This window comes from Pipra filicauda, unplaced genomic scaffold (assembly GCF_003945595.2).
Source record: "Pipra filicauda isolate LSUMZ 115617 unplaced genomic scaffold, ASM394559v2 scaffold10_size6260569_pilon, whole genome shotgun sequence".
Taxonomy (NCBI): domain Eukaryota; kingdom Metazoa; phylum Chordata; class Aves; order Passeriformes; family Pipridae; genus Pipra; species Pipra filicauda.
The window spans coordinates 1597117-1623754 of NW_024103541.1; the positions used below are offsets into that span (position 1 = coordinate 1597117).

A 26638-nucleotide genomic window follows, 5' to 3' on the forward strand; every position below is an offset into this window, starting at 1 on the left:
GGGAACGAGACCCAGCACACAGATAAACCACAAAGCCCCCGTGAGCCGCCCCGGGCGGGGGGCAGGTGGCCCCCGCCGGCCCCGCAGCCCTCCCGCACCGCAGCCATTTGCCTTTGTTGCAGCCCCGCGCCCGCAAGGTGCGGCGGGGCCGGGGTGGAGGATGGAGCTCGCCCCCCGGTCGCTCTCCCCTCACAGCGCGGCGGTGGGGACACGTCCTGCGAGAGCGGCTGCCGAGAGGGACCTGCCCGCCCGCCGCCCGCACCCACCTACCTGCGGAGCCCGCCCGGGACGCGTCGCCCGCCGCCTTTGTTGTGCATGCCCGCCCCGGCAGCGCCGAGCCGCGGGTCGGCTCCGGCCCGGCCCCTCCGCGCCCAGGCCCCGCTTAGCCCGTCGCCACGGCAACGGCGGGCGCGGCTCGGGAGAGGGACCGGCCCGGGCCCCGCCCCGTGAGGGGGCTGAGGGGACCGAGCGGGGGTCCCCGGGTGTCGGCGCCGGGCAGTGCTGAGGGGACAGGGCTGGGGTCCCCGCGGTGCCGGGAGGCGGTGCCGGGAGGAGGCGGCCCCGCAGGCTCGGCTTTAGGGCGCTCGGCTCTGGGCGCCCGCCCTTCTCCCCAGCCCTGCGCCCCTCCTTCCCCAGCGTGCCGGGCAGTGCCGAGCCGGGCTTGGGTGAGCCCCCGGCTTCTTCTTACAGTGCTTGGGATCCCTCATTTTCCATGTCCAGTAGCTTTCCTTTAGATTGGCCACCTCGGGAGTCCCTATCTCCGGCCACAGATAGCGCGTTCTTTTGTCCTACAGCGCGCACGGCTCTGGTGACTTTCCTGACTATCTTCCTGCATCAGCCTCCACAGGCTCTTACACGTGACGGGCAGTCTCGCAGGAAACAGGGGAGCTGCTCTGAGAATAAAGCCAAGGCAGTGGTAATGCCTGCGTTTATCTCTGTTCCTGGGCATAGGAATGAGTTGTATCCTGCATTTGCAACTATTTTAATTGACCATTCATTTTACGGATAACAGCAACAGCTTGAACGCCTCTTACCTTTCAGTTAGTAAGGACTCAGCAAATTAATGGTTGCTTTGATTGTTTCTAGGATTAAGTCCTGCAGTTCACTGGCTCTATTGTGTAATGCTAGAGTTAGGCCCAGCTCACTCTATTTGGGTCTTGTTACCCGACTTGTATGTGTGTGTGTGTTCATCTCGTTCTGAACAGGCAGGTTCTGTATTGGTGAGACATGTTAAAAGGAGATCAGAATAGCTTGTATTCATAGGTTTTATTAAGAGATCCAGCACAGGTAATAACATTGCTTCTGTTTGAGGATGTAATTAGAGAAGAACTAAATTCTGCAGAGAAAAGTTGAATGTGGAGAGAAATTAATAGCATGGCAACCTTGAGCTCTTTCTGTGCGCTCAACATCTGATTGTACAAATATTTTTTCTTTCCAGGGCCTGTCAAACTCCAATTTCAGTTTAGTAGAATGGGATTTCAGTGGCACTGGTCTCACAGCATCCTCTACTGAAGGCTCTTAAATTACAAATGCAACAGTAAGCCTCATCTGAGAGAAGACAGAAACAATATGTGCTCAAGGTCACAGAGGAGTTCTCCAGCACAACTGGGAAAAATTGCCAGAGCTGCGGTGTCCTGACCTTGGTCCTCACCTGCCAGACTTTGTCATTCTGTCCCAAGACAGCACCTGGAGTAAACCCAGCCCTACCTTCAGGGAGAGCAGGCAAGAGGGGATGGGAGACACCTGTCCTTCAGTTCCCCTTGGTCAATCTGGACCCTTATATCACTCATGTAGTAAACAATCTATTAAAGGGTTCTTCACTGTACACAAGGATGCCTAGAGGATGACCTGCTGCTATTGTGCTGTAAAGAAGGATGATAAGGAGAACTTGGAGGCCTGTTTTGCAATGGTCTTTGCAGCTCCCCCTGCAAAGGGCTGCCTCCTTTTATGATGAAGGATAATTTATAAATAGCCCTGATTCCGCTACTTGGAGAAAGCTTTTGTTCCTCCCTGTACTCGATATACGTGATACTCTGCAGTGGAGAGCAGATGTTTGTACCGGATTCTGCTCGCATGGAACTCGGCCGTAGAAGGCTCAGAGGCAAGGGGTGAAATAGCATCAGGGTTATCTCCTGTCCTCAGCTCAGAGCTCCTATTACAGCCAGTCTGAAAGGCCAGGAGACGCCCTTGGACTCAGCAGCACAGTCCTGAGCGCATGCCTGTGTCTCTGCTGGAGATGAGCATCCTGTTGTTTGCAGAGTCCAGTTACAGCTACAGCTGAAAAAAAACCCTGTCTGCATAAACAGGAATTTTCCTCAATTTCAGGAGCCAGCAGAGGATACCGCCTTGTCTCTCTCTCTGAAAGGGCTGAGTAATTCTTCGTTTGTTTTGTTCCTTTGCTGCCTTCTTCCAGCTCCATGACTTTGGTGGCACCTTTGGCAGAAGAAGAGTCACTGTCCCTTCCATTTTATCCATATCCACCAGAGGATTTTGTTTTCCAGATTGTCTGCTGCTGCTGAAGCTGTAGCAATAACACTCCTGTATAGCTTTACTTAAGGGAGGGAAGAAACAAACCCACATGACAAATTGGTCCAATTTATCACAGCAACAGAAACCTGCAATTCAGCTGAATCGCCCCCACAGGCCAGCTGAGACAGCCATCAGTATTTACGGACCTGAGCAACACTGCCTGAGCAGCTCCAGCTCCACCTCTGCCCCTTCCCTCATCACAGGTGCCCCCAGGTGTGTCACTCCACTGGTGTGGAGGGCACTCCCACACTTCCCCTGGGTGACCAGGGTCTGTCTTCAGCCTACTGGGGAAGGCCTGCTCACTACCCACAGGGGCACAGCCCAGACCTGCTGGGCACAACCGAACTCTGCCCCTTTTTCCTACTTGGCTTGACCACCTGTGCTGCATGTTTATGTCCAAGTAACAGCTCCAAATTTTCTGGGCATGCCTGTGGCACACAGGGAAGTGGGAGCAGGACTGGTCCCATCTCAGTTCACAGTCTCTCCTACAGTCTTTTTTTTTTTTTTTGGGTGACTGTATAACCCAGAGAGGATTGTTCACCTCATAGCAAGCTGGAGATGGCTTCTGTTCAGCTGTCTATACCTGTTCCTGTTATTCAGGCAGGAGTATTTTATTCCAGAAAGAGCTGCAGTGAAATAAAATGCTAGCAATATGTCCTGCCTATGGTGCATGTGGTGCAGGACTTGAAAAGAGCATGAATCAAGCTATGCCTAATTCCTCCCAGCAAGGGAGCCTGGAGATCTCTTTTGCTGGGCTCAGGCTCCAAGCTGGCCACAGCAACTGGCATTTGAGAACATCTCCCAGCTCTGCCTCAGCATGTAGTGGCTCTGTCCTGGCTTGTTCTGCCTGGAACAGTAACAGGAACAAGTGACAGGTTATACAGTTACATATGGCCATAGGCACGTTCCCTCATGGCTCTTGTGACTCTGTTTCCCTGGTCTGTAAAATGAAGGTGACTGCAATATCCTGGTGGCAAGCACAAAGTAAAACAAGGCATTTTTGTCAGGGCCGTGGTGGGGCAGAGGAGTTTGGACTGCTGGATCAGCAACTTTATTTCCTTCAGCAAGATAGCACCTTCTACTAGGCTCTCTGTTCACTTAAAACCCCTCATTATCTAGCAAACTGCACATTCTAAAATGGGACTTCATTATCCACTCCAATGGCAGTGAGTGGCAGAGGCCATTACAATAAATGTCTTTTTGGTAAGATGGCTCTCTAATTCACTTTGTATTTAACACTGGCCATGGGGGGTCAGGTCTTTTTTTAAGATACATTCAGCAAAGCCCCTTGGCGACCATCTCCCTGCTCTAAGGAGGTGATCAGGAATAAACAGAATAGCAGCGGCTGCTCTGTCAAAACAGTTTGGGGCAGAGGGGACAGTGATGTATACAGAGGACTCAGGTATTTAGGAGGGAAAAGCTGGCCTGCTGCAGTGCATCCATCCAGAGATGCTGGGCCTTTTCCAGTGTCAGAGCTTGGAAGCTGCTGGGGGACAGTTTCCATCCCCTGGAGTGCTTGGTGACTGCCCTGTGGTTGTAGGGCACCTGTCCTGTTATGGGCACGGCTTAAAACTAACAACAGAGTTGTGCAGAACAAAATGTAACTCAACAGACACATGCGAGTGCCCTAGCAAACACCTAATGGATTGTTCCACCATTTAACTCTCCAAGAAAGGAATCACAAGCCAATTCAAGTGCATTCCAAATCACAGTTCTTTTCAAAAAATTAACAGAGCCCAGCTCTTCCTCCTGGCAGCTGTCCAGTTATTAATTTCAACGTATCAGCTGCAACTGAACGGGCTTGGGCTTCTGCCCACTATTTCTATTTATTTGTTTTCCATTCATCTCCACTGAAATTAAAACTCAAAGCCATCTAGAGAGAATGGAAAACAAACATGCTGAAACAATATTGCTGCCCACATAAAACCAGCAGAAATCACTGCACTTTTTCCTCCTCTGCAGTGAGGTAAGATCTAATTTTTAAGAATCTCTGTGCCTTTTACCAGAAAAATAGTGCAGGCTCCTGTGGCACTAGTGCAGCCTCGAGTTCTTGTTCTGGGCACACCCATAGGCAGGATCCTACTGGAGGTGTTTACTGTCTTCTGGGCCACAGTGACTGCAGAGGCCCTGGGCTGGAGACCTTTCTGGATTAAACAACTTCTTCACGGTTTAAGACAGAGCCAGATGGTCACACCGAGGCTACAATCCCACGTAAGAGTTTGGACTGTGCCCATGCTCCCGTACACTGCATTGGCTGTGAGAAGAACTGCAGGCTTTTAAAGGAAAAAGGCAGCCCAAGGGAGCGCTGGTGACCTGTGAGCCCCAAGGAACATGGGCTGCTGAGGGCTCATGGGTCCATCTGGAGAGCATCTTCAGTCATGGGCTTGCCCAGCTGGTGAAGAGGGCTTTAAACTACAGTTGCCAGGGGAGAGGAACCTCCATCCATCCCAGCTTGATGTCAGAGCCAGCAAGAGAAGCCTAGAGTCTGGAGAGGGATCACAAGTGGGCAGAAGAGCACCTGAAGAGCAGCATAAAGAAATTGCAGCCACTCCAGCCAGGAAGTTGGTCTCATCAGGGATCCAACTGGAATGCCCCCGTGCAAATGCACACAGCATGGGGAATAAACAAGAGGAGTTAGAGATATACATATAGCAATATACACACCTGCAGGGCTGTGATCTTATTGACACCACAGAGAAGGGAGGGATGGCTTCTCTGACTGGACTCTTGGAATGGAAGGATACAGGCTCCCTGGGAAGGACAGGCATGGGAGACAAGGTGGAGTTGTTGCCTTCTATGTCAATGACCAGCTGGAGTGCATGGAGCTCTGGAGATGGAAGAGGAGCTTACAGAGTTTATGGGTCAGGATTAAAGGGAGGGCAGGGACATTACAGTGGTGGTCTGCTACAGGCTGCCCCAAGAGGAAAACCAGACAGATAGGAACAGCCTCACATTCACAAGCCCTGGTCCTCATGGGGTGCTTAAACCACCTCAATACCTGTTAGAGGGACAACACAGCAGGGGACAAGCAATCCAGGAGGTTCCTGAATGCATTAATGATAACTTCCTTCTCCAAGAGATAGAGGAGACAACAAGGAGAGGTGTAGTGCTGTAGCTTCTTCTCACCAACAAGGAGGGGCTGGTAAGGAATGGATCTCATGGGCAGCCTTGGCTGCAGTGACCATGAAATGGTGGATTTCAAGATCCTAAGGCTGGCAAGGGGACTGACCTCTTGAGTGACCTGCTTGGTAGAGTACCATGGAATAAAGCCCTGGAGGGAAGATGAGCCCAAGAAAGCTGGTTAATATTCAAGGATCACCTTCGTCTCCAAGCTCAGGAGCAACGCATCCCAACAAAAAGGAAGTCAGACAAAAAACTCCAGGAGGCCTTCATGGATAAAAATGAAACTCCTGCACAAACTCAAACAAAAGGGAGCTTACAGAAGGTGGAAGCAAGGACAGGTAGCCTGGGAGGAATACAGAGAAAGCACCCAGTCTACCTCGTGCTTGTTTGATTTTGTATTGGTGGCTTGTTTTGTTCTGAACCCATCTTTATTTCAAAGCACGTGACTTGATAAAAATGTTTTGCTATAAAAGCCAAGGCTTTTCCAATGTCCTGATTTTTTATGCATCCCAGTGTGAATAAGAACTGAAAAGACAAAGTTTATAAACTTACCTTTAAAGTGATACAAATTACAAAATATTTACAACTACATTTACAACTACAGTATTTAAATCCTATTTGCAACAAGATCAATAGGATCCAACTGTTGATGTACAGGAAGGGATTCTTTCCAAGATAAGTAAAATACTCTAAAATGAGGTTTTGGTATTTTTCAGTCTTTTTCAAATGTTTTCCTTCCTTAAAAACACACAAAAGTAAGTGCATAGTACAAGGTATGAGTCTGGTTGAATATGGAATTCTTCAGCTTGTTACCTATAAAGATTTTCTACCACCAATAAAGAGAGTTTCCAGTTCTGTATTTAGGGCCTCGTCAGGAATTACATCATCCTCCATAAACTCATCTCCAAGCTTTTTCCACCATGGCCAGCGAGTGTATTTCAGCATAGTGTTGTGGGATTGTCTTGCCTTGGTAGCTACAGGGACTGATCGACTCACAAAGACACCAATGTCTTTTTCTGTGGTCTCTGCTAACCCTGGAGCATCTGTAAAAACAAGGAGAAGAGTTTTTTATATTTTGTTTGTGGCTTTATGAGTATTTCAAACAAAAAGAGGAGCACTACCCTCCCACTTCCCACTGTCCTAGGTCATCCCTTTCCCCATGCTGGCATTGCAATTTTATGACTGCATGATAAATCTGATTGGAGAGGTGATCCAAATAAAGGCTAATCCGAAAAAATAAATACATAATGGGGTAGAAAGAAGAAGGGGGAAAGCAGGACTACTTCTTTTAGGTGCAGTGGTGGCATCCACCAAAATGACTTCTTGGGTAAGTATGACCTAAGAGGATCTCCTGGTCACTACTGCTGGATCAGTGCTCCTGGCACAGGGTGACATCAGCAGGGTGTTTCCACTGCTCTGGCACAGCAGCACTGAGAATTCCCTGCCTGGGGGACCCAGCACAGTGTAAGAGTGTGTTGCTGATTTGCCTGCTCAGGGAGCAATGAGCTGCAGTGACACAGCACATGACAGACTAAATAATGGAATTCAGTAACGTGCTGAATTCTACCGGCTTGGGTGCTCTCTGGTGGCTACAGTTTGCTACGCTTGCTCCTTCACTTTGGGCCACTTGTCTGGAATTAAGATATCACAATAGTGAATTCTGTTTCACATAAAGCCAGGCCAGAGAAAATGAAAACATGATTCGGAATTCATAGCTCAAAGATTTCCTTCTTTATCTGGAAGGGGTTAGAGGACTTCAACCAGCAGCTTACTTACAACACAAGAAAACAAAACAAAGCAAAACAAATGTAGAGGAATAGGTTGTGTGAGATTCCCTTTTTAGAAATTTTAATGCCTTTTACAGGCCCATTGCTTGTAGAAGAATAAGATACTCCTTGAAAAGCAGGTGTATTTAACCTACAGCAATACTTGGATAATCTTTAACAAAGACTGAATCTCAAGATAAGGCATATGGCAAAGGAAGAAAGATCTTTCAGTTTTGAAATGAGGCTTTACCACTGCTCACTCTAATTTTCCATCTAAATTGGTTTAATCCAAATGGTAATCAAAACTATGATCACAGGCAGTCACATACTCATTAGCAGCTCCACATCAGTGTTGACCTGAGCCAGTAATGTTTCTCTCCTCTGCGCTGCTCTCTGATCCAGCCTGCTCCTCAACAGGAACTGTGCCAGCTTTTCCTGAGCCCGCATATGTAATTCTTTACTCATTTCTTCTGACATTTGGGAAGCCTGGAGGAAAGTAACAGTTTGTTACCATTAGGAGCTGGTTATTTTAAATCCTCCGGGGGTAGAATAATGCCTAAACAAGGAATGCAAATGCTGTTCTTAATTGTTAACTTAATAATTTTGCTTCCTCTGCAACTATCTCTGAAGTTATCCTGCATCAAATATATAAATTTTCCAATTACAGTTTGCTTTGACACTTTTTATTAGATTAATGGTTAAAATCCCCAATATCCTGCTGCCTTGCAGTCAAACAAGCAGAGTTAACACACACATACCTCACATGGATTATCTTGATCAAAATTTATGATGCTGAATTTATTTCATCCCTAGAGTATTTTATGTTGCATCATTAATGCAAATTATGAAATGACTAAGAAACAGACCGGATGCAATTTGATGTAGTCATCCACCTTCTGCTGCAAAGCTAGTCTCTGCTCATCAGTCAGTCCCTTGGGTTCTTTCCAAGGAGAGAGAGGTCTCCTCCTTCTTCGTTTTTCCAAGAATTTACAAGCCTTTGTAAAGAACATATGAGAATATGACAATAACAGACAAGAAGTTTGTCTTCTCACTTCGTTTGTAATCAATCAGTGAAAGAAAAATATTTCCATAATGCATTGTTAAAGCCTAAATGCAGCTATGATGCTGAAAAGACAACATACAAGGTCAGCATGAACACTAAATAGTAAGTAACAACACTCATAATAAGTCACTGACTCAACTGTAGTGTGGTGACATTCCAACCTTGGGTTTTGAAGTAGCAGCTCTTACGTTTAAGTTACAAAACTGTATTAGGATTTGTAACCTATGCAAGGTTTAACCCTTCTAAGCAACTTGTGGCTCTAGACTATCATCTGCTGAGTAATTTTTTGGTAACTTATGGCTACATTGACAGTAAGACAATAAACAGTTTTGTGAGGCATCACAATAATCCACTCAGTCCTATCTAATGCTAGAACAAAAGTATATATACTTACTGTTCTCTGAATAATGACAGCTGCTTTATACTCCTTAAGAGATTGTTTCTGTTGATGAAAAATTCTTCTTGCTCTATACCCTCGCCAGAATCTCTGGATAGTTAATGCTGATTTATCCTCCATTTCCTCCATGTATTTATTTACCTGACCTACAAATGTAACAAAAATCCAGTTACAAGACTGTGGGTTAGGATCTCTTAACAATTTACATTGTTAATCCTCAAACTAGATAGTACCAAAGCAGCTTGTACCAAAGCAGCTTGGGTGCTCTCAGTTAAAAACCCCTCTTCCCCAAGGTCCACTAGCTGTGGGTCATGTCTTGCAGACTTGTAGCTGCAATGGAGCTTTGTAACACAAGAAAACGGGCTCTCCCTTTCTCCTGCACCATTCTGAAGGCAGCAGATCCTGATCAGTAGTTACTGAGCCCTGGGGGAATTAGCATGTTCTCTTTCAGATAATTGGGTCAGGAGAAGAGACAGTAAGACTACAGTGCAAACAGACGTGCAAGATTGGGACATATATTTGGGGAAACTGGAGGAGTCCCAGATAATTTAATCTTCTGCTATAGTTTAATATAAATCATACTGGCATGGACTCTTTCCAGTAAGGCCAGCTGTCGTTCATGGAAGAGTCTCATGGCTCTCTGTCTCTGAAGTTGCATTTGCAGTTTTAGAGCCTCATCTTCCTTCTGTTTTGCTAAGTGTTGCAGCTCCTGTTCCCGTTTAGCTCTGCAATACATAAGTACATTAACAATTACCTTAAGCTGTACATTTCTTTAAAGTACCTCTCTTTCTCTTTGTGTTAAATAGTCCAGCGCTGAGAAAGGAAATCCGCAAAATAATCTGCTACCCCAGCTGTTGGCTGCAGAACCACACCAAGCAACGAAAAGTCACCTTCAAATTAGCCACAAATCTCTTATACCTACAAAAAACTCTGAGCCTATGAAATCAAAGGATAAAATTTTAGTTAGGATAAAGTTCTAAGGACCCTGAAAGGAGCAATGCTCCATGTGGGACATTCACAGCCAGCACAAACTGGAAAAATAATTTTGTTTCCATCATCTGGGGAAGAAGTAAAGCAACATTAGCCATCTGCTCCAGTATGCACCTTTTCCAGTCCATCCATCAGCATGCATGGCACCTGCTTCTTATAATACATACTACTATTTTTCTACTGACTGCAGGAGTAGATCAGAATGTTGGCTGTCAAGCCTCACTTCTTAAATCTGGAGCGATTTTTTTTTCTCCAGGAAATACAGACTGACATTTTCTCCATCAACTTTGTTAACAGAACACTAGGAAAGAATTTTCTTGCAAATTCTTCCTGATCTGTACTAGATTTGATGTTAAGATGTTGCCCTGCTGTGTCTGGCACTGGAAAAGACTCAGCAGATGTTTCACAGAAAACTCTGCAACTGGCCCTGGAGTGTTTAAGCTAAAAATAGCCTGTACATCAATTATATATGTACTAACATATCAATAAAGAGACTAATACATAAATACTGGATATATTAATGTATCAATACTAATAATTACTGAGACCACTTCAACACGGTCTCTGTGAAGTATGAAAGAGGAGGTGTGAACTAGGACTCCCCTTCACTACCCCTTCTCATCCCAATGGATCCGACCTCATTAGCAGCTTAATGCCTGAGACTTTATGAGTTTACCCCAAAACAAGGTAACAATATGACTTCTCTGTTTCTACTGCAGCAAAATCACTTGCCCACTCAGAACCTGAGTACCCCAACTGGGCCCACAGCCCTGAGTTCTGCTCTCCTCCAGCACTTTTCCAGAGACATTGAAAGAAGTGCTTTAAGCATTAGGAAAGAAAACCAATGGACAGAGCACAGGTACAAGGGATGCCTGAAAGGAGAAAAAAAAGCCAGTAGAAAAGAACTAATGTACAGCAATTTTGGTATTGCTGCATGTCATATCTTTAGACTCACACTACTGTTGAGATAATTGTGTGTTTCTCATCACTAGTGTAAATTGAGGTGCAATTTTTCCACCAACCATACTTTCTCTCAGTCTCCATAACTGGGTGGGGAAAGATGGGATGGAAGCTGTCATGTAAAAGAGACGCTCTGGATTTAAAGATCTGACCCTAACTGAAAAGCCTCCACCACAACCTGACACACCATAATCCCTCTACAACTGTAACAAAGACTTGAAGTGTGCCCACACACCAACCTACAGAAACAGATCATGATACATGTGATTATATCAGAATGGTTTCAAGGAAACTAGAGGTTTTCAGCCCATGCATTTCTGCAAATTAGAGCTGTAAATCTTTACATTTTTAATCCAGGAAATTAATGTTTTAATCCAAACATTATATTTCTACAGTAAATGAAGTTACAGCATCAAACAGGATTTTTGATGGCATTTTCTTGATAAAACTATTAATATTTTCCCCACAGATTTTTATCAGCCTCATTACGTTGAAAACTACAAGAATATTTAATGAACTTTTCAGATGCACCTTTGTGAAACTACCAATAGTGTCTGTCAGGTACTTAAATGCTTCTTTGATACTGATTCTTTCCCATGTAGTCTGCAAAACACATGCTCTTCTTCATTCTCTGTTCCTCCTAATGAAAAGATGCATTTGCTTGCACAAGAGCACACTGTGACAGGGAAATGCCTCTGAACAGAAGTAAAACGTACACAGAGTAAGATCCAAGCTTCCTTCAGCAGTTCATGACAGAGATCAGCCTCGCTCTGATCATCTCTTTATATATATAAAATGGTTTCATTTTTCCTGCATAATTAACACAAATTCTTGCCATTTTAAGAGTCTTACAACTAGCTACATAACAGTGAACTAACTTCAAGGACAGATTACAGGCTTTAACATTCACTGGGGAGACATTTCTGAAACCATAGTTTCAGAAGTTTATAACTTGCAGAGTTTAAATCTTCCACTGCAGCTGCAGGTGAGCCAAGTTTGGAGTTTCAGCCTCTGCAGTATTTAACCACACTTGTTCTAAAATAAATCTGTGAATATAACCAGAACTTGACTGTTAAAAATTAAAAAGTCCTCTTGAAGGTTCTTCCAAAGTCAAGCTTGCAGTATTCCAAACACTATTTTTCAGCATAATGCTAGCAGCAGTTTTGACCCAGACAGAAGAAAACCAACACTGGAGCTGCACAGTTACTGTATTTGCTCAGTACACTGGGACTGACTGAACCATGAACACACAACTTTAAGGATGTTAATAATTTTCCATTCCTCTCAATATTAAACAAACACTTTCAAAAGTCCATTTAAATGATTCAAGAACTACTTAAGAGGCACACACTTATGCTTGCAATATTGAAAATACGACACAAGGGAGGCAAGCAGCTTGTTGACTGCTGATAGTCTTGTCACACTTTCTCTTCTGCTTTACCATGTTATGTCTTGGCCCAGCATCCAAATTTCCTGGGCTATGAGTTTGGCTTGCAGGCTTGCAAGGTGCCTGATGAGAGCAGGAATATTGGCTTGAAGTGTATGGTGGAGTAAAAAGGAGCAACAAGGTGTCATTCTTGGTGTTTCAGTACAAAAGCTGCAGTGACTAGTGGCCCTCAACAAACACACTATGTGCCCCTGCAAATCTTCCAAAAGTTAAAGAGTACACCTCAGATAGTCCAATATCTTCTTAATGCCAATCTAGACAACAACAAATCATAACTGTTTGTTTTCTATCACCTTGGTCACGATGCAATGTAATTTGACATTCATATCTTGGTATAGTTTTGACATGGCAATGCTCAACGGGTGCAAAAAAAAGTTTGTAGAGTCTGAACTTGATTTAGATCCGTTAACCTATATTAAATTCTCACTAAATTTCTCAAAAGAGTTAGCCTAACATGTGCTAACATTACTGCTGAAATCTTACTTCAAGTGAGACAAGCATTATTTACACAGCTTCATTCTTCTGTGCTGCTCCAAGGCAGAGGATACTATCTAGGTCACTGAAACTACTCCACTTCCAAGAGTCAAAGATTTCAAAAATTAATGAAGAACAAGGTCTTGCAATCACCATACTGAGCAAGCACTATGGGCTTTTGTTTCTGCAGCACTCTGGCATGTGGAAACTCTGGGACAGCTTCACATATAATTTACAGTGCAATTTTGTGTCAAGTTAACCGTGAATCAGTTAACTGTTCTACCACCAGTACATCATCTTCTAGTGCTATTTAGTGCAATCCCATGCTACAGTGTGCCACACTTTCAGTTTTCCATATGCCACAAATTTTTACATAGAAAACATAAAAGCATCACAGAAGTAAGTTTTCTCATGGAGAAGTCTGGCAGCTGGGAAAGGGACAGTTGGAGATTTTGGCACCAGAAGTGGCAGTTTGGTACTGCTGGAACAGCACATTGTTTGGATGTTTCTGCTAAAAGAATCTGTAGTGAAACAGCTCATATTGGCATTACATTACCTTTATGTTTTAGAAATAGCAGCTGACTGGAAAAAGCCATCTTCAAGATGAAGGAATACTTGGTCAGCCCAAACTCAGGGCCTGCAATATGGAAACAAACTCTCAGGGAAGGTATTTCCAGCAAGGATGGGAAGGTGAATGGGAATTGCCAGCACAGATTTATCACAGGCAAATCATGTTTGACCAGCTAGATCGCATTCTGTGATGAGATGACTGGCTCTGCGGATGAGGGGAGAGCACTGGATGTCATTGTCCTTGACTTTATCAAAGCTGTCATCACAATCTCCCATGCAGGGCAGGGCTGGCACTCAGAGAAACCTCCACAAACACAGAAAATGGGTCAACAGAAACCACATGAAGTTTAAATGGGAAGTTCTACACCTGGTACCAAACAACCTCATGAATCAGTACAAGCTGGGCACTGACTACGTGGGCAGCAGCTCCAGTGAAAAGGACCTGGGGTTCCTGGTGGGATTACAGGCTGAACATGAGCCAGGAGCATGCCCTTGCAGGGCATACTGGGCTGCACTAGCACAAGCAGAGGCAGCAATCAAAGATGATTATTTGGCTTTACTCAGCACTCTTGAGGCCATATCTGCAATATTGGTCACACTCTACTGGGACCCCCAGTGGTAGACAAGATACTGACAAAAGGGAGGGATAGACACTGTCCAAACCGAGACAATCAGGGTTATGGAAGGTAGGATATAAAAGGACAGGTGAGGTTTATTTAGCCAAAAGGAAAGCAAATCTAATTTCTGTCTTCCATTTCCTAAGTGTTATAGAGCAGACACAGTCAGATCATGGAAGTGGTTAGAAAAAGGACAGGAGGCAGTGGTAAGGAGTGCAACAAGGAAATTCCCACTGGCTGTAATGGAAGAATTCTTCACAAGGCATATCATCCAGCACCAGAAAAGTGGCCAAGTGAAATGGTGGGATCTCCACCCTTGGAGACCTCCAGAACTGGATATGGCCCTGAGCAGAGAGATTCTATTTTGCGGCTGGGCCTATTTCAACCAGGACATTGAATCAGATGATCTGAATTTTTCCTGTCAGCCTGTGAACTGACAAAACCCAACACAAACCTTCTTAATAGACTCCACTCCTTATTGTTTTTCACAAAGCCATAGTGTTTACCTGAAGCTTCTCTGTAATGTGGTCACTGCTTGGAGTAGCTTTTTCAGCCTTCTCCTTGTCTGAAATCCCCTCCACGTAGCCTGGATTATACATGCTGCTTGATGCTGCTTCTGAAATAAAACAGTCTGTAGAATATTTTCTATGCATAAAAATTATGCTTCCATAATTGGACAATGTCAACAATTGGCTAAAACCCACCAGTTTTCAAATGCATCGAATTCACTATCTGTACAGCTTGGGGAATTTAAGGTCTTGTAAGACAGTTATTATCACGAACCCCATATTTGCCCCAAAGGCAGCTCATCTGATCCCCTGTATTGATGCTTTCTGTGGCAAACAAATGAATCTACAGAACAAATATATATATAATCAATGTTAGAAATTTGCCTTTAAAACACCTGAAGCACTTGGCATTTCAAATGGTGATTCAATCAAAACACCTACTCTAGAGAGGACAGAAAGACAAGTTTGGAGAATTAGCGGCAGGAAAAATGTTACATTTGCAGTATGATCAGAAGTCACTGAAATGCAAACACGAAAAAGAAAATCAATTCTATTCTTAAATGACTTTAAAAAAACCCCACAAACCAACCCAAACACAAACCACCTTGCTCTGTTGCAGATGAAAGCAAATCTCTACAAACACAACTCTGATTTCTTTAAAGTATTGTCTCTGAGAAACCTGCATGTAAAATTTTTTTAAGAAGCTCATAAAACACGTCATCCCTTTTATTGGGAACACAGCCCAGGTGGTGTTCTTACAGCATATTTTCTCTATATGACTTAATTCTATGTGAATGCTGCTTAGAATTCAGAGATCTAAATTTGTAACACCGACATGAGAAAAGCAGACACAGTTATTTTTATTTTATGATTAGGAAAAAAATTAATTCTTTTTCCCCTATGATTGTATTGAAATCTATGGTGAATCTATAAAGAAAGTCAATCTCTCGAGTCATAGTCCCATATCCTATTAATAACAAATTTCTTGATGTTTTCAAAAAAAAGAAAAAATAATAAATATGAAATTTAAAAATCCATAGTGAAAAATTGAAAAGAGTCATGGAAGCGATAGAGTAAATCCATTCTAAACATACACAAATCACATATAACTAGGATTTCACATAAAAAAGTCTAATCAAACTTTATCACCTGCATTTCTCCTTTTCCACTGAATTGTTCCAAATATAGCACGTCCAACAGCTGATTGAGCTCCCTGTCAAATCCTTTGCCAGTCCACTGTTTATTTAAAAGCCCTTTTAATCCTAAGGGAAAGAAACAGCATGTGATAGCAGTAGGTGAATGTTTCTTTTCAGGATTTCAAAGTAACGAACTGGAGTCAACAAATAAAATCTGATTCTATGTGCAAAGGAACACTAGAGCTGAACACTATTGGCCACCTTTGAGTTTCAATGCAGAATATTATCAAAGAATATCTGGTGCTACAACCATCACAGAGAAGTATTATCCAGTGATTTTGTATGTCTGAATAAGTATTGTTCCTACATAACAGGCAGTTAAATTATCAGTGTACTTTCAGTGTCTTAACAGTAAGTCATTGTAAGGTACTAAAAGAATGTAAAGCACCACAAAAGTGCAGAGTGTTATTAGCACTATTTTCATATTTTTCATAATAAAATTTATTTATTTATAACTGGAATTATTCGATGTCTTATCTGCATAACACAGTCTGTGAGTACATGTGCATCCAATTCATGAGAAAAAGCTTTTTGGGTTTGCAGTAGCTAAAAATCACATTTGTGCTCCCCCCACAAGGCACACACACTCCCTGTGCAAGTACACAGTAACACATGCTAAAAGCTTTGTATCAGACAAATCCCAGAGCCCAAGAGCTCTGAGGGAAGTTGCAGAAAAGAGGAAGGAGGGCAGGAAGTAGGCACATATTTGATAGCCTCCTGAAGAACTGCAGATTCAAGTAACTTTTCCATCTTCAAATCATTGTAAGCATATTCATACACTAGGGAACTCCAACACTCATATACAGGATCTGGATATGGAGCACCAAGTCCTCCATGCAAACAGAAATGGCACCTCTGTGGCACCCCATGCACCATTTTCGAAAGATGATGACAGTTAAACACTTGAGGAGAGACACAGGTGAGGTTCTAAATGGAGTTAGTTGGTGCCCTAAGGCTGTCTACGAAAGCAAGTAGTCTGGCTACACAAGGCAGCTCCCTCACAGAAGTGCTGTGGCTTTGACACAACCATTGGCCAGTCTCTGTACAGACTACACAGCCGATGCACCTTCCAGCCACTGCCAGGGAGTACCTGGCATTTGCCTCTCAGACGTGTCAACCCATGCAGATAAAAAGGCCAGGCCTTCCTGGAAACTGATGTAGACTGTGCTAGTCTTGGGTTCAGGTGATGTCCTCACCTTGGGCAGGCTGCTTCCATTGGCAAAGCTTACACTGAAGCACCTCACACTGGCAATGGCTCTGAGCCACTGAGAAGCCAAGTGACTTCAGTGAGATGGCCAGATGGTGGAAAGATGCTTTCTTTGTTGCTGTTATTCCTCAAACTATCTAAAGGATTCCAAATCTGAGTGAAAACTAACATAAGGATTCTAACTTTAAAAAAAAGTAGAGGAAAAAAGCAATTTTTTTTCATTTCTTAGTGGAAAGACAAAATGCACAGAAGAGACATGAAGAGTTTCTAAATGACTGTGGCATATTGTGATTCTAGAGTAAAACAAAGCATCATCTTTTGATGGAGACTTGCACCTCTTCAGACAAGCCAGCATTCTACAACTAGGATGATCAGACCATCACAACAGATTCACAAGGATCCACAATGTGATACCAGCCTTAGGCTCATTATATTTAATTTCAAACCAAAAGGAAGCCCTCACCTCTCAAGCAAAAGGGTAGTAAAGCTGCCCATCTGGTCCAGAAATCTTCCTGGCTGGTACTGCCTAATAAGTAATCAGCACAAGTGTAAAAAATTGGAATTGAACATTTTTGTCTACCATTCCCATTCCTTACTGTCCTTGTCCCGAAAGGACTGAGGCTGCTCATGAGTAGTTTTGACCAACAACATAAAAGACCTGGCAAGCATCAAAGCCTCTTCCTTATTCACCACAGGCATGACAGAGGACAAAAGGGCTTCCTGGAACTCCCTGCCAGGCTAGAGACAGAAACATTGAATGGGACACCTCATTAAAGAATGAACAACAGAGCAGATTGTACACATATGCAGCCTCCTCATCTAAAGGCATCAAGACAAAATGATAAACTCATTACATGAATTCTTGGAAAGAATTCATTCCAATTACTTGGATATCAAAAGACAGTCAGCTCCTCAATAACAGAACAGCATCTATCAGATGAGCAGACCTGTAACACCCAGGGTCAGAAGTTCACTTTGAGTAAAACTCAAAGCACAGAGGCAGATGTCTGACAGGGCTCTGACTGTGGCAGTACAGACACTCTGCTACTGGGATCCCTCAGTAACCAACCTGCACAGGGAAACAGGAAGAAGTAAAGCCCATCAAGCTGGAAGTGACAAACAACAGGTTTAAAAGACAAGTTACCACATGCAGAGTCCACAGAAGAAGATAAATCTAGGAAACAGAAAGGGACACGGTATCTTAAACTACAACAAAAATGAACAGAAGAGAAGGAGAAAAAAGCCCCAAAAGCAACACAGAACTGCAGTTTCCACCTGTACTGGATAGTTATTGAATCAAGATGGGAAACCTTCATCTTTGTATTCTCACAGTGACTTAACTCCTTGCAGAAGGCTGAGCCATGGGTCCCATGTATGTTTACAAACCTTTGTAGCGAGCTGTGAGTAACTGCACAAGCTGTTTGCTCAGTTTTGCCACCACCAACAGCAGTTTTGTGGCAGCACTTCCAACAGCAGGATTGGTGGTAGATGAAAGCTTATAAACAAGTTCGTCCAAAACAGAGTGAAGGGTCGCTTTATCAACTTGAAGGAAGACAGAACTTGAAAAAGAAGAAAGGAAAAAAAAGGGGAAGGGGGACAGAAGTGTTAATTAAAAAGCATGAGCTTTTTAACAGTGATTATTTTTAGATATGTCAGGCCATATAGCAAGCCAACATGCCCAGCTAGCTGGGCCAGCAACCTGATCCAGGCAGTACTACTGTTTCAATCAACCAATTCCCATTCTCTCAATTTAACCAGATAAAACCTCCAGCTTTTTATTTTTTTTTATTTCTACAACAAAGACTAGGGAAAAAAACCCCAAACAAGAAAACAAAACAATTCTTGTATATGAATAATATATATATTAAATATATAATATATATATAAAATTTATTTTATCAAGTGGTAATGAATTGAGTTTAAAATTTATAACTCAGAAAAATAATTATATGAAAACAACTGACCTATTGATCCTCAAAATATTGTCTAAAACAGACATCATTATAATTGCTGTTTCAACATCATCTGTTATTAACAACTGCAGGAAGCAATCATTTTGCAGTACTGCAAAAAAACCAAAAACAAGCAAACAAGAAATTACGCAATCAGAACCAGACATGAAAATACCATAAACCAAATAAACTTCATTATGGAACACAAGCCATAACAAGTAAAACCAGATACTGTTTCTGGAACAAACTCCCTCATTTATAATTTTTACACTGGAACTTACTGAAATACGTAAACTACTTCAAGATCCAAAAAACATGATGAACCCTGTTTTTTCTGCCTTTGGATATCCCCCAGGCCCTGATGTTGCAATGGAATAAAAGCTTCAAAACCTTTTATGTTACACTAGTACCAGTTTCTTATTACAACAGCAGAATTATCACTGGGGCAACAATATCCAAAAAAGATAAGGACTTCAACCTTGACAGTTTGTTACACCAGGTTATTTAATCCAAGTCCACTGATGTCATTAAAGCACCATCTTTTTTATGACAGTGTATCACTGTCTACGTAGTCAGCAATTTTTCTGACCATGTGTGTTTTTAGTTACACATCTTATGATCCTTATGTTTTTGTTCTATACTAGAAAGAAAAACAAATTCTGCTTTTTAAAATCAGCATTATTAACACTGGTTTAATTGAAAGCTTATTTTGGTCACAAATGTATAGTGAAGTTTCTTAGGTATTTGTAAAGTTTCCTGGCATGGCAAGAACTTCAGAAATCTGTTCCCAACTCTAACCACTCCTCAGGGCCAGCAATGTACTCTAGTCAAATTTCTGCATATTTTAATCACACACAGGAAAGGATCAACTGTCTCTTATTGGGAAAAAAATTAATTTTAAAGGTATAGAATTACAATGGGAAATTGCAATTTTAGAATTAGAAGGAAGACACTTCTAGTGTTTGTCTCTGGAAGACTAGAAGGGGAACTGTTGAGTATTTCCCTTTAGTGGATCTTTTCCATTTTAGATATTGCTGTTGAGCTGAATACTTTAAGAGACTGATTTACCATCTGCTTCAATATAGAAGACTAGGTGGATACTAGCTTAAGAGTGATTCTTGATACCTGTAGTTGCCATAAATAAATGTTCAGGTGTTTTATAGGTTGTCATTTCCCTTACCACATGCTGCTAGTTGAATATGCCCATCGAACAGCCAGCAGATGGCATTGGTTACTGTTTGGAACCAGTGTAAAAAATCTTGTTTTTCTTTATCCTAAACAAAAGAGAAGTAGGTAAAAACATGTGTATGTATCTTCTGATGCCTTAAGCCCCTAATGTTTTTTTTATTTTTCTAATATTGGTAAGCCTTATAGGTTTTATAAGTAGATTTTAAAAGCAGCAACCCTCCCTTGTCCCTTGTACCTTTCCCTTTCCCTACTGGATTCGGGGGTAGGAGTGATATAGGGAGCATAGAATGGAGTAAGAGGGTTAAGGAATGTGTAAACTAAGGGTGCTAGAGGGAAAGGGAAAGGGACAAGAGACAAGGGAGGGAGGGTTGCTGCTTTTAAAATCTACTTATAAAACTTATAAGGCTTACCAATATTAGAAAAAAAAAACCAAACAAACAAAACATTAGGGGCTTAAGGCATCACTTCACTTAGGAGTTCAGCTTGACATAGTGGGAAGCTTTGTATGCCTTGGGAATTTGGAGACAAAACTCCACCAAATTCCCAAATGAGGTCAGTGAAACTGTAGGAACCAGTCATAAAAAACTCCAACTTGTGAGTTCTTTGAGGTCAGAGATCAGTCGATAAGACCTTAACATACTAAAAAAGTAAAATCACCCATTTGTGAAGAATTCGTAACAAGGAGAGAGAAGTCTTGGTTACTTCTTAGAAAATATTTGATAGCAAAGGAGGGATAAGAAGACAAACAGTAGCTCAGTAAAAATGCATCACAGATTTAACGCACAAAGTGGGAAATACATTACTTAAGATTAAAGAAGAGGGGGAAAAAAAAAGGTACAAAGTGGCCAAGGACACAGTTAAAATGGAAAAGGTTCCCAAAAAACTGGTTTGGTGAAGCTTTAGAAGCACTTCATAGTTGGAGATCTGGGAGCAAACACCAAACCACTATTAAGTTGAAATTTAATCCCTTTGCCAAATAAAGACATTATGTGCCTGCCTGTGATAACACTGGACTGGAAAAAAACACAGAATCAATCACAGAATGGTTGGGATGGAAGGGACCTTAAAGATCACCTAGTTCCAATCCCCTTGTCATGGGCTGAGACACCTTCCACTAGACCAGGTTGCTCAGAGCCCCATCCAACCCAGCCCTGAACACTTTCAGGGACTGGGCATCCACAGCTTCTCTGGGCAACTTGTTCCAGTGTTTTACCACCTTGATAGTACATAATTTCTTCTCAATATCTAATGTAAACCTCCCTTTTTCAGTGTCACAGCCATCACCCCTTGTCCTGTCACTACATGCCCCTGTAAAAAGTCCCTCTCCAGCTTTCCTGTAGCCCCTTTAGGTGCTGGGAGGTGATATAAGGTCTCCTCAGGGACTTCTCTTCTTCATGCTGAACAACCTCCCATCTCTCTCAGTCTCTCTTCACAGAAGAGGTGCTCCAGCACTCTGCCATGACCAGAAGGAATTTAGGTTTTAACATGTGAATGCACATACAGATGCACAGTCTAGAGTCTATATTCCAGGTGTGAGCTACAGGCCACTGGAAATATAGAATCTTGGGGAAGAGGGGACTGCAAAGGAGCTTTTGATAGTACTACATTGCTGACAAATGTTGTTATAAAACATATGGCCTGATATCTCCCACATTACTTGAGCCTCCACAAATAAAACTATGGAAAGCCTAGTCCCTAGATCCGTGCTGTAAACCCCAGCCGTCAGTCAAAGTTTAACTTTGTATTTGATCCTTACTGACACGGAGAAATACAAAATAACAGTGATAAGTTAACATGTAATATTATCTGTTCTGTGTTTTGGCAACATGACAGTTTCTGAAAGCTATTTCAGTACTTCCCTTGACTTCAAAGACTTGTACAAAAAGCAAATGAGGGCAGAATAAACTACAAATCCCCACTGGTACAGTGGGATTTCCAAAATTCCACTGAGCAAGCACCAAGTCTGGGTGCCCAGTCACCTCTGAGACCACAAAGTTTAAAAGACAAAGTACTAATTACAATGAAGACTGCATTTGCATTCAAAAGAAATCTTTGCCCACAAGCATGACTCAAGTAGCATGTAGGCTGAGACATAATAAGAAAGTGTGGGGGAAATTACATATTGCGGATAAGACTTGAGTCTCCTGGGATGTCTTTCAGGACAGTGCTTCCTTCTTAAGAACCAAATGCACTTCTCAAGCATTGGACTAACAGAAAAGATGTTACTGATGCTTTCTGAGAATTGATTGTGGTGTCTATCAGAATACTTCGTAGGAAAACTTTGACTAAGTGCAAGAAGCCAGTGAGCCAAAAAATTAGATAATATGGGGAAACGGGAAACTGTCAGAATCCATGAGGTTGGTTATTTAAATTACTCGTGGGTTTCATTTGTTGAGCTTTTTTCTTCTGATTCTAGAACTCAGAATGCTTCAGAAGCATGAGGGAACCTAACTGGGCAAACCCTTCTTCTCTGCAAAGAGGGGAGAGAAATGTGAGAAAGTGTCTAAATTTATAAATTCAAAACTCTGCCTTTAGCATTCCCAATGTGTAAGTTCAGAAGCAGTGAGCATTCTTGGAAATTTTTTGCCAATTTTACAGCAGAAATTCTATAGCAAAACAAACTTCAACAATTCTGATTTAAAATCTTAAGACTTCCTAAACCATTTTTTGTAAAGCTGAATAAAAGCAGTGGGAACTGAGTCGTTACAAAGGCTGACCTAATGATATGCAAAATTAAGACACTACCGTGACTGGGATGCTGCCTTCTGTAAGGCTTTTCTCCCCTCTTATACTGCTCTCATTCTTCAATCCTACTAATGATTGCAATCCTTCCCTCTACCTTTAAAACCTGTGAAAAGTAGTAGACAAACTTTCTAAACAGGCCTATGGTAACAAACTGGCTTTGCACAAGTCGTGGACCAAATGCTTCCCAGTGACAGATTTCAGTTTCAAAGCTCCAAGGCATAAGAAAAACAACTGTGATTTCTGGAAAATAATTTTTTATAGTACAGTGTCCCTAGAATAATATTCTACTTATCCGATACATGACCTTGGAAAGCTTACAGAGGTTCTCTGCTCTTTTAACTATGAAATTTAAATACCTTGATTGCTCGGATAAATCTCGCCTGCAAGCGTTTTCCCAAGACCAGCAGGTTGTCTATGGCTGAAGGAAGAAACTTCTCGTAAAATTCCTCAGGATCTTCTTTCATCTCTAGTCCTACACAACAATGACTGAAATGAAAAAAAAAAAAAAAAAAAAAAGAAGAAAAAACCATCAACCTGAATAGTCAAAGGCCTGTTTGAACAGCTTTGAATGAATGTCACGTCATCAGAGAAGAAATGCTTCACTGGCATGGGACAATTCACCACTGAACAACAGCTCACTGCTGTGACTGGCTCCAAGGTGGCTGCCTCCAAAAGAAGAGGAATCACTGGCAGGCTGGAGACCATACTACTACTTATTACGGCATTTCTCAGTTTAAAACATATCCAAGGCACTTTCTCCTTTGACTTCAAGGATCTGTTCAGGCTTGTTCCGTATGCTAGGGAAGGGCTCTGATGGTCATGAAGAAGGAAAAAAAAAAAAGGCAAAATAGATAAGTAGACAAAAAATTGGTAAAAGAAGACTGATATGAAGGGGGTGCACATCAGGTAATGAAAATATGTATAAACCCCCCTATTATTTATCACAAAACCTTCAGCAACCCTGTCTAAAACCTTTTGCTAGCTGAGGAAGACATGTGGGTTAGAAATCAGTTCCTCAGATCTCAGCTCTTATTTTACTCACCACAAACACATCGGTTGTTTCTGGAAGACTTTTTACAAGAAACTGCACGTTTTACAACCGGGAAGTTTTTCAGTTCTGCACTCAGCACAGATACCAGTGCAACAAAAGAGTCTTCATGATTTCTTACGAATTTTGCTTTCTGACATTTTATCCAGGCTTTGTTAGCTTTTTAGGAATGCACAAATGTAAAGCTTTGTTTACCAAGGCCCTTGGAAAGCAAATTCTAGGCATGAAGCTGAGATTCATCCAGTTACAAAAGGACATTTTTACAGCTAGAATAAATTTCACTATTGTGTGCAAACTGAAATAGTTTATAGGGGATGATTTAAGTATTACACTACTCTAGTGATAAATCTTGCATTCTCTTACTGAAATTCCTTGCATTAAAAATTCATACTGCAGATGCGGCATAAATAAGAGATGGTCGCCTAATTACTTCATGCCTTAGAATTTTGCTCCCTAGTTAAGCCAAAACCACATACAACTTGAGAAAAATTTAAAATGTATTATTTTTCCTAACATTAAAAATTGAGATTGGATCACTGTGGATTTGAGTTTAAAGTTTTCTTATTTACTAGCTATGAATTAAATTTAACAGCGCCATCCTCACAATATCACTAAATGGGGTTATCTAGTTTATATGAACCCTGTCATCTATTATATTAAAAATAGTAAATAGGTACTTAAAATAGCTATATTAAATAGACACTTAAATATAGCCAAGCTAAGCTGTGAGTCAATCAGGTCAAAGATCTTTGCAAGACGAAATCTAAGCAAACAAGCCTTTTTAAATACCTGCAATTCAAAATTAGCAATTACTGGATAAGAACTGTTGCACTGATGAGTACTGTCCACAAAAAAAGGGTAAAGCCAACACAAACCCTGTTCCCACCACACAGTTTACCCAGCTCAGTGACACACAACACGAATGAATTAAACAGGACCAATTAGGCTATGCCTGACCCCTCCGCTCTTGACTGCTCCCTGCACTTTAACCCTGGCCTTTTCTGAACAGCGAGCCTTGTTCTGGATGGGAGCCAATGTATTGCAGCTTGAAAAGAAAAAGAGCAAGATGAAAGGACCAAAAGAAAACTAGAAGAAAACTTCTTAGCTTGTTGGTTTTTTTTACCTTAGTATCTCTGCTAGCTGGGCAGCAGTGGCCCAGCCTCCCCGCAGTCGAGAGTGGTCTTGCCTAAGGACCAGCAAGCAGTACTGAGTAAGACCATAATCATATATATCTTGCTTAATTTTTTTTGATTCTTCACATCCCAAGGAAGGGCTACTTAAAACTCCTGTGAGATGAAAGCAGGAGAGAGACAAAGATGAGCATAAGATTCTGATGTGCAAGATTATTTTTTTTTTCTTTTACTAAAACATAAGGAGAGTATATGCACACAGAGCCAGGATTAAAGTAGCTGTAAGAGTACTAACAACTTCATAAAGTATTTTTTCAGCATTTTTTGCTCCTGCAGCTACAAACCATTTGTAAGATTATATGACAATCGGGAAGGATCGCTAAACTTAGGTTGCCATTTTCTCTCTACACATTTAGTAGCAAAACATACATTACCTGGGATATGGCCCATTTGTATGAATTTCCTGAGCCACATAAAACCACAACCACTGGGAAACATATAGCTTCCTTATAATTACATCCCAATTTAGAACAGGACCTGACTTGTTCCAACCATTCCTAAGAGCAGTGGCTGTGTGGCAGAAGGGGAGGCAGGGGAGTCACACAGGAGCTCATGATTACACTTCTGTGTTAAGACTTAAACACTGAATACTGAGGACCACTCTGGCTCTCTGCCCAAAATCACTGGGAGAAATGATTTGACCAAGTATAAGATTCCTGCCCGCATCAGCAGGACAAGGGCCCACATCATCGGGGTGACAGCTGAGAGGCAGGAAAAACTCCTGTCCATTTGCTCCCCAGCTCCTCCTCCTTACTGTTGCCAAGCCAAAGGCAGTGTCACTCTCAGGAAAAGCTGCATTGTCAACCTTACAGAGTCTCCAGCCATGCTAGAAATATTCAGAAAAACCTTCAGTATTTAAGGAGGCAGAAGAGAGAAGGACTGTCCATAGCTCGCCAGTCCATCCTTTTATTTTAGGAAAGGTATTAATTACCCTTTAACTTCAGCAGCAGCAGGGGGATGTCCTGTTCCCCGCTCTCAGTGACCTGAGCAGCCAAGGCCAGAACCTGGGGGTCCGCAGCTGCCATGGGGAGCAGCCACAGGCGCACACCACCAGCGATTCCAGCCTCTTTCCTCCCTAATTGTGGCGGTGCAGGCGCGGGGTCCTTACGCCACTACCTCCATCCCACCTCCAGCTCCTGCACCACCGGCTGGAAGCCTCGGGCCGCCCGTCTCCCCCTGGGAAAGGAAACAAACATGGAGGGAGCCCCGACCGCGCTGCCTCCCCAGGCCGCGGGCGGCCGGACCGGCTCTGCCGGCAGCGCGGGGCTCCGGCCGGGCGGCCCGAGCGCGGCCCCGCGGTGCGGGCAGCGGCAGCGGTCGCGCCTCAGCCTCGGCCGGGGGAGGGGGCGAGGGAGCGGTGCCCTCTCCCACCGGCGTCACCCTGGAGCCCCCACGGCCCCCGGGAGCGGCGGCGCCGGTGCCGCGAACCCCCGCACCGCGGGGCCCCCTCAGGCGCTCCGAGAAGACCCTCCGCACACCCCAGGCCCCTCTCACCGCCGCGCGGGGGCTCCCCCACTGCGGGGGGGAAAGGGGGGGGATCGGAACGCCGGACCCGCCGTCTCCAACGCGACCGCTCCCCCGCGCCCCCCTCCCCGCACAGCTGCGTGGTCGCGGCCGCTCTCCGCCAACCAGCACTCTCCCCTGAGGGAGGAGGGGGTCATTTGCAT

The 26638-nt window shown here is 43.0% G+C and overlaps 2 protein-coding genes and 1 long non-coding RNA gene across 12 annotated transcripts in view; 1 reads left to right on the forward strand and 2 right to left on the reverse strand.

Moving 5' to 3' along the window:
• The window catches only part of LOC113990316, a 47565-nt gene extending 46770 nt beyond the window's left edge, over window positions 1-795 (reverse strand). For 4 of the 6 annotated variants that reach the window (XR_003541605.2, XR_005563686.1, XM_027725621.2 and 1 more), the window contains exon 1: window positions 271-795. Coding sequence is in view for 1 of the 6 variants with exons in the window: in XM_027725625.2 (XP_027581426.1) it covers window positions 271-317 (47 nt within the window). In the remaining 5 variants the exon portion in view is untranslated. The remainder of the gene's footprint in view (window positions 1-270) is intronic. The other 2 variants (XM_027725618.2, XM_027725625.2) reach the window with 2 other exon arrangements.
• LOC120323345 lies at window positions 1-3736 on the forward strand. The gene is made up of 2 exons (XR_005563694.1): window positions 1-916; window positions 1439-3736. It is a non-coding gene; the product is annotated as an uncharacterized LOC120323345 (long non-coding RNA).
• On the reverse strand, window positions 1252-26514 carry IQCB1 (IQ motif containing B1). Of its 5 annotated transcripts, XM_039381761.1 has the most exons (15): window positions 26466-26514; window positions 25903-26147; window positions 24905-25067; window positions 23090-23219; window positions 19981-20074; window positions 18813-18912; window positions 18235-18407; window positions 17312-17374; window positions 15595-15707; window positions 14443-14567; window positions 9461-9603; window positions 8876-9024; window positions 8285-8413; window positions 7748-7904; window positions 1252-6695 (listed from the first exon to the last, which is right to left on the reverse strand). In XM_039381761.1, exons 2-15 carry the CDS (start codon window positions 25994-25996, stop codon window positions 6466-6468), a joined length of 1863 nt encoding a protein of 620 aa, XP_039237695.1. In that variant the 5' UTR covers window positions 25997-26147; window positions 26466-26514; the 3' UTR covers window positions 1252-6465. The 5 variants fall into 5 exon arrangements, with proteins under 5 accessions (XP_039237695.1, XP_039237697.1, XP_039237691.1 ...); XM_039381763.1 differs by lacking the exon at window positions 26466-26514 and having other exon boundaries at window positions 14443-14552; window positions 25903-26446; XM_039381757.1 differs by lacking the exon at window positions 26466-26514 and having other exon boundaries at window positions 25903-26446.
• Between the last annotated feature and the right edge of the window lie 124 nt (window positions 26515-26638).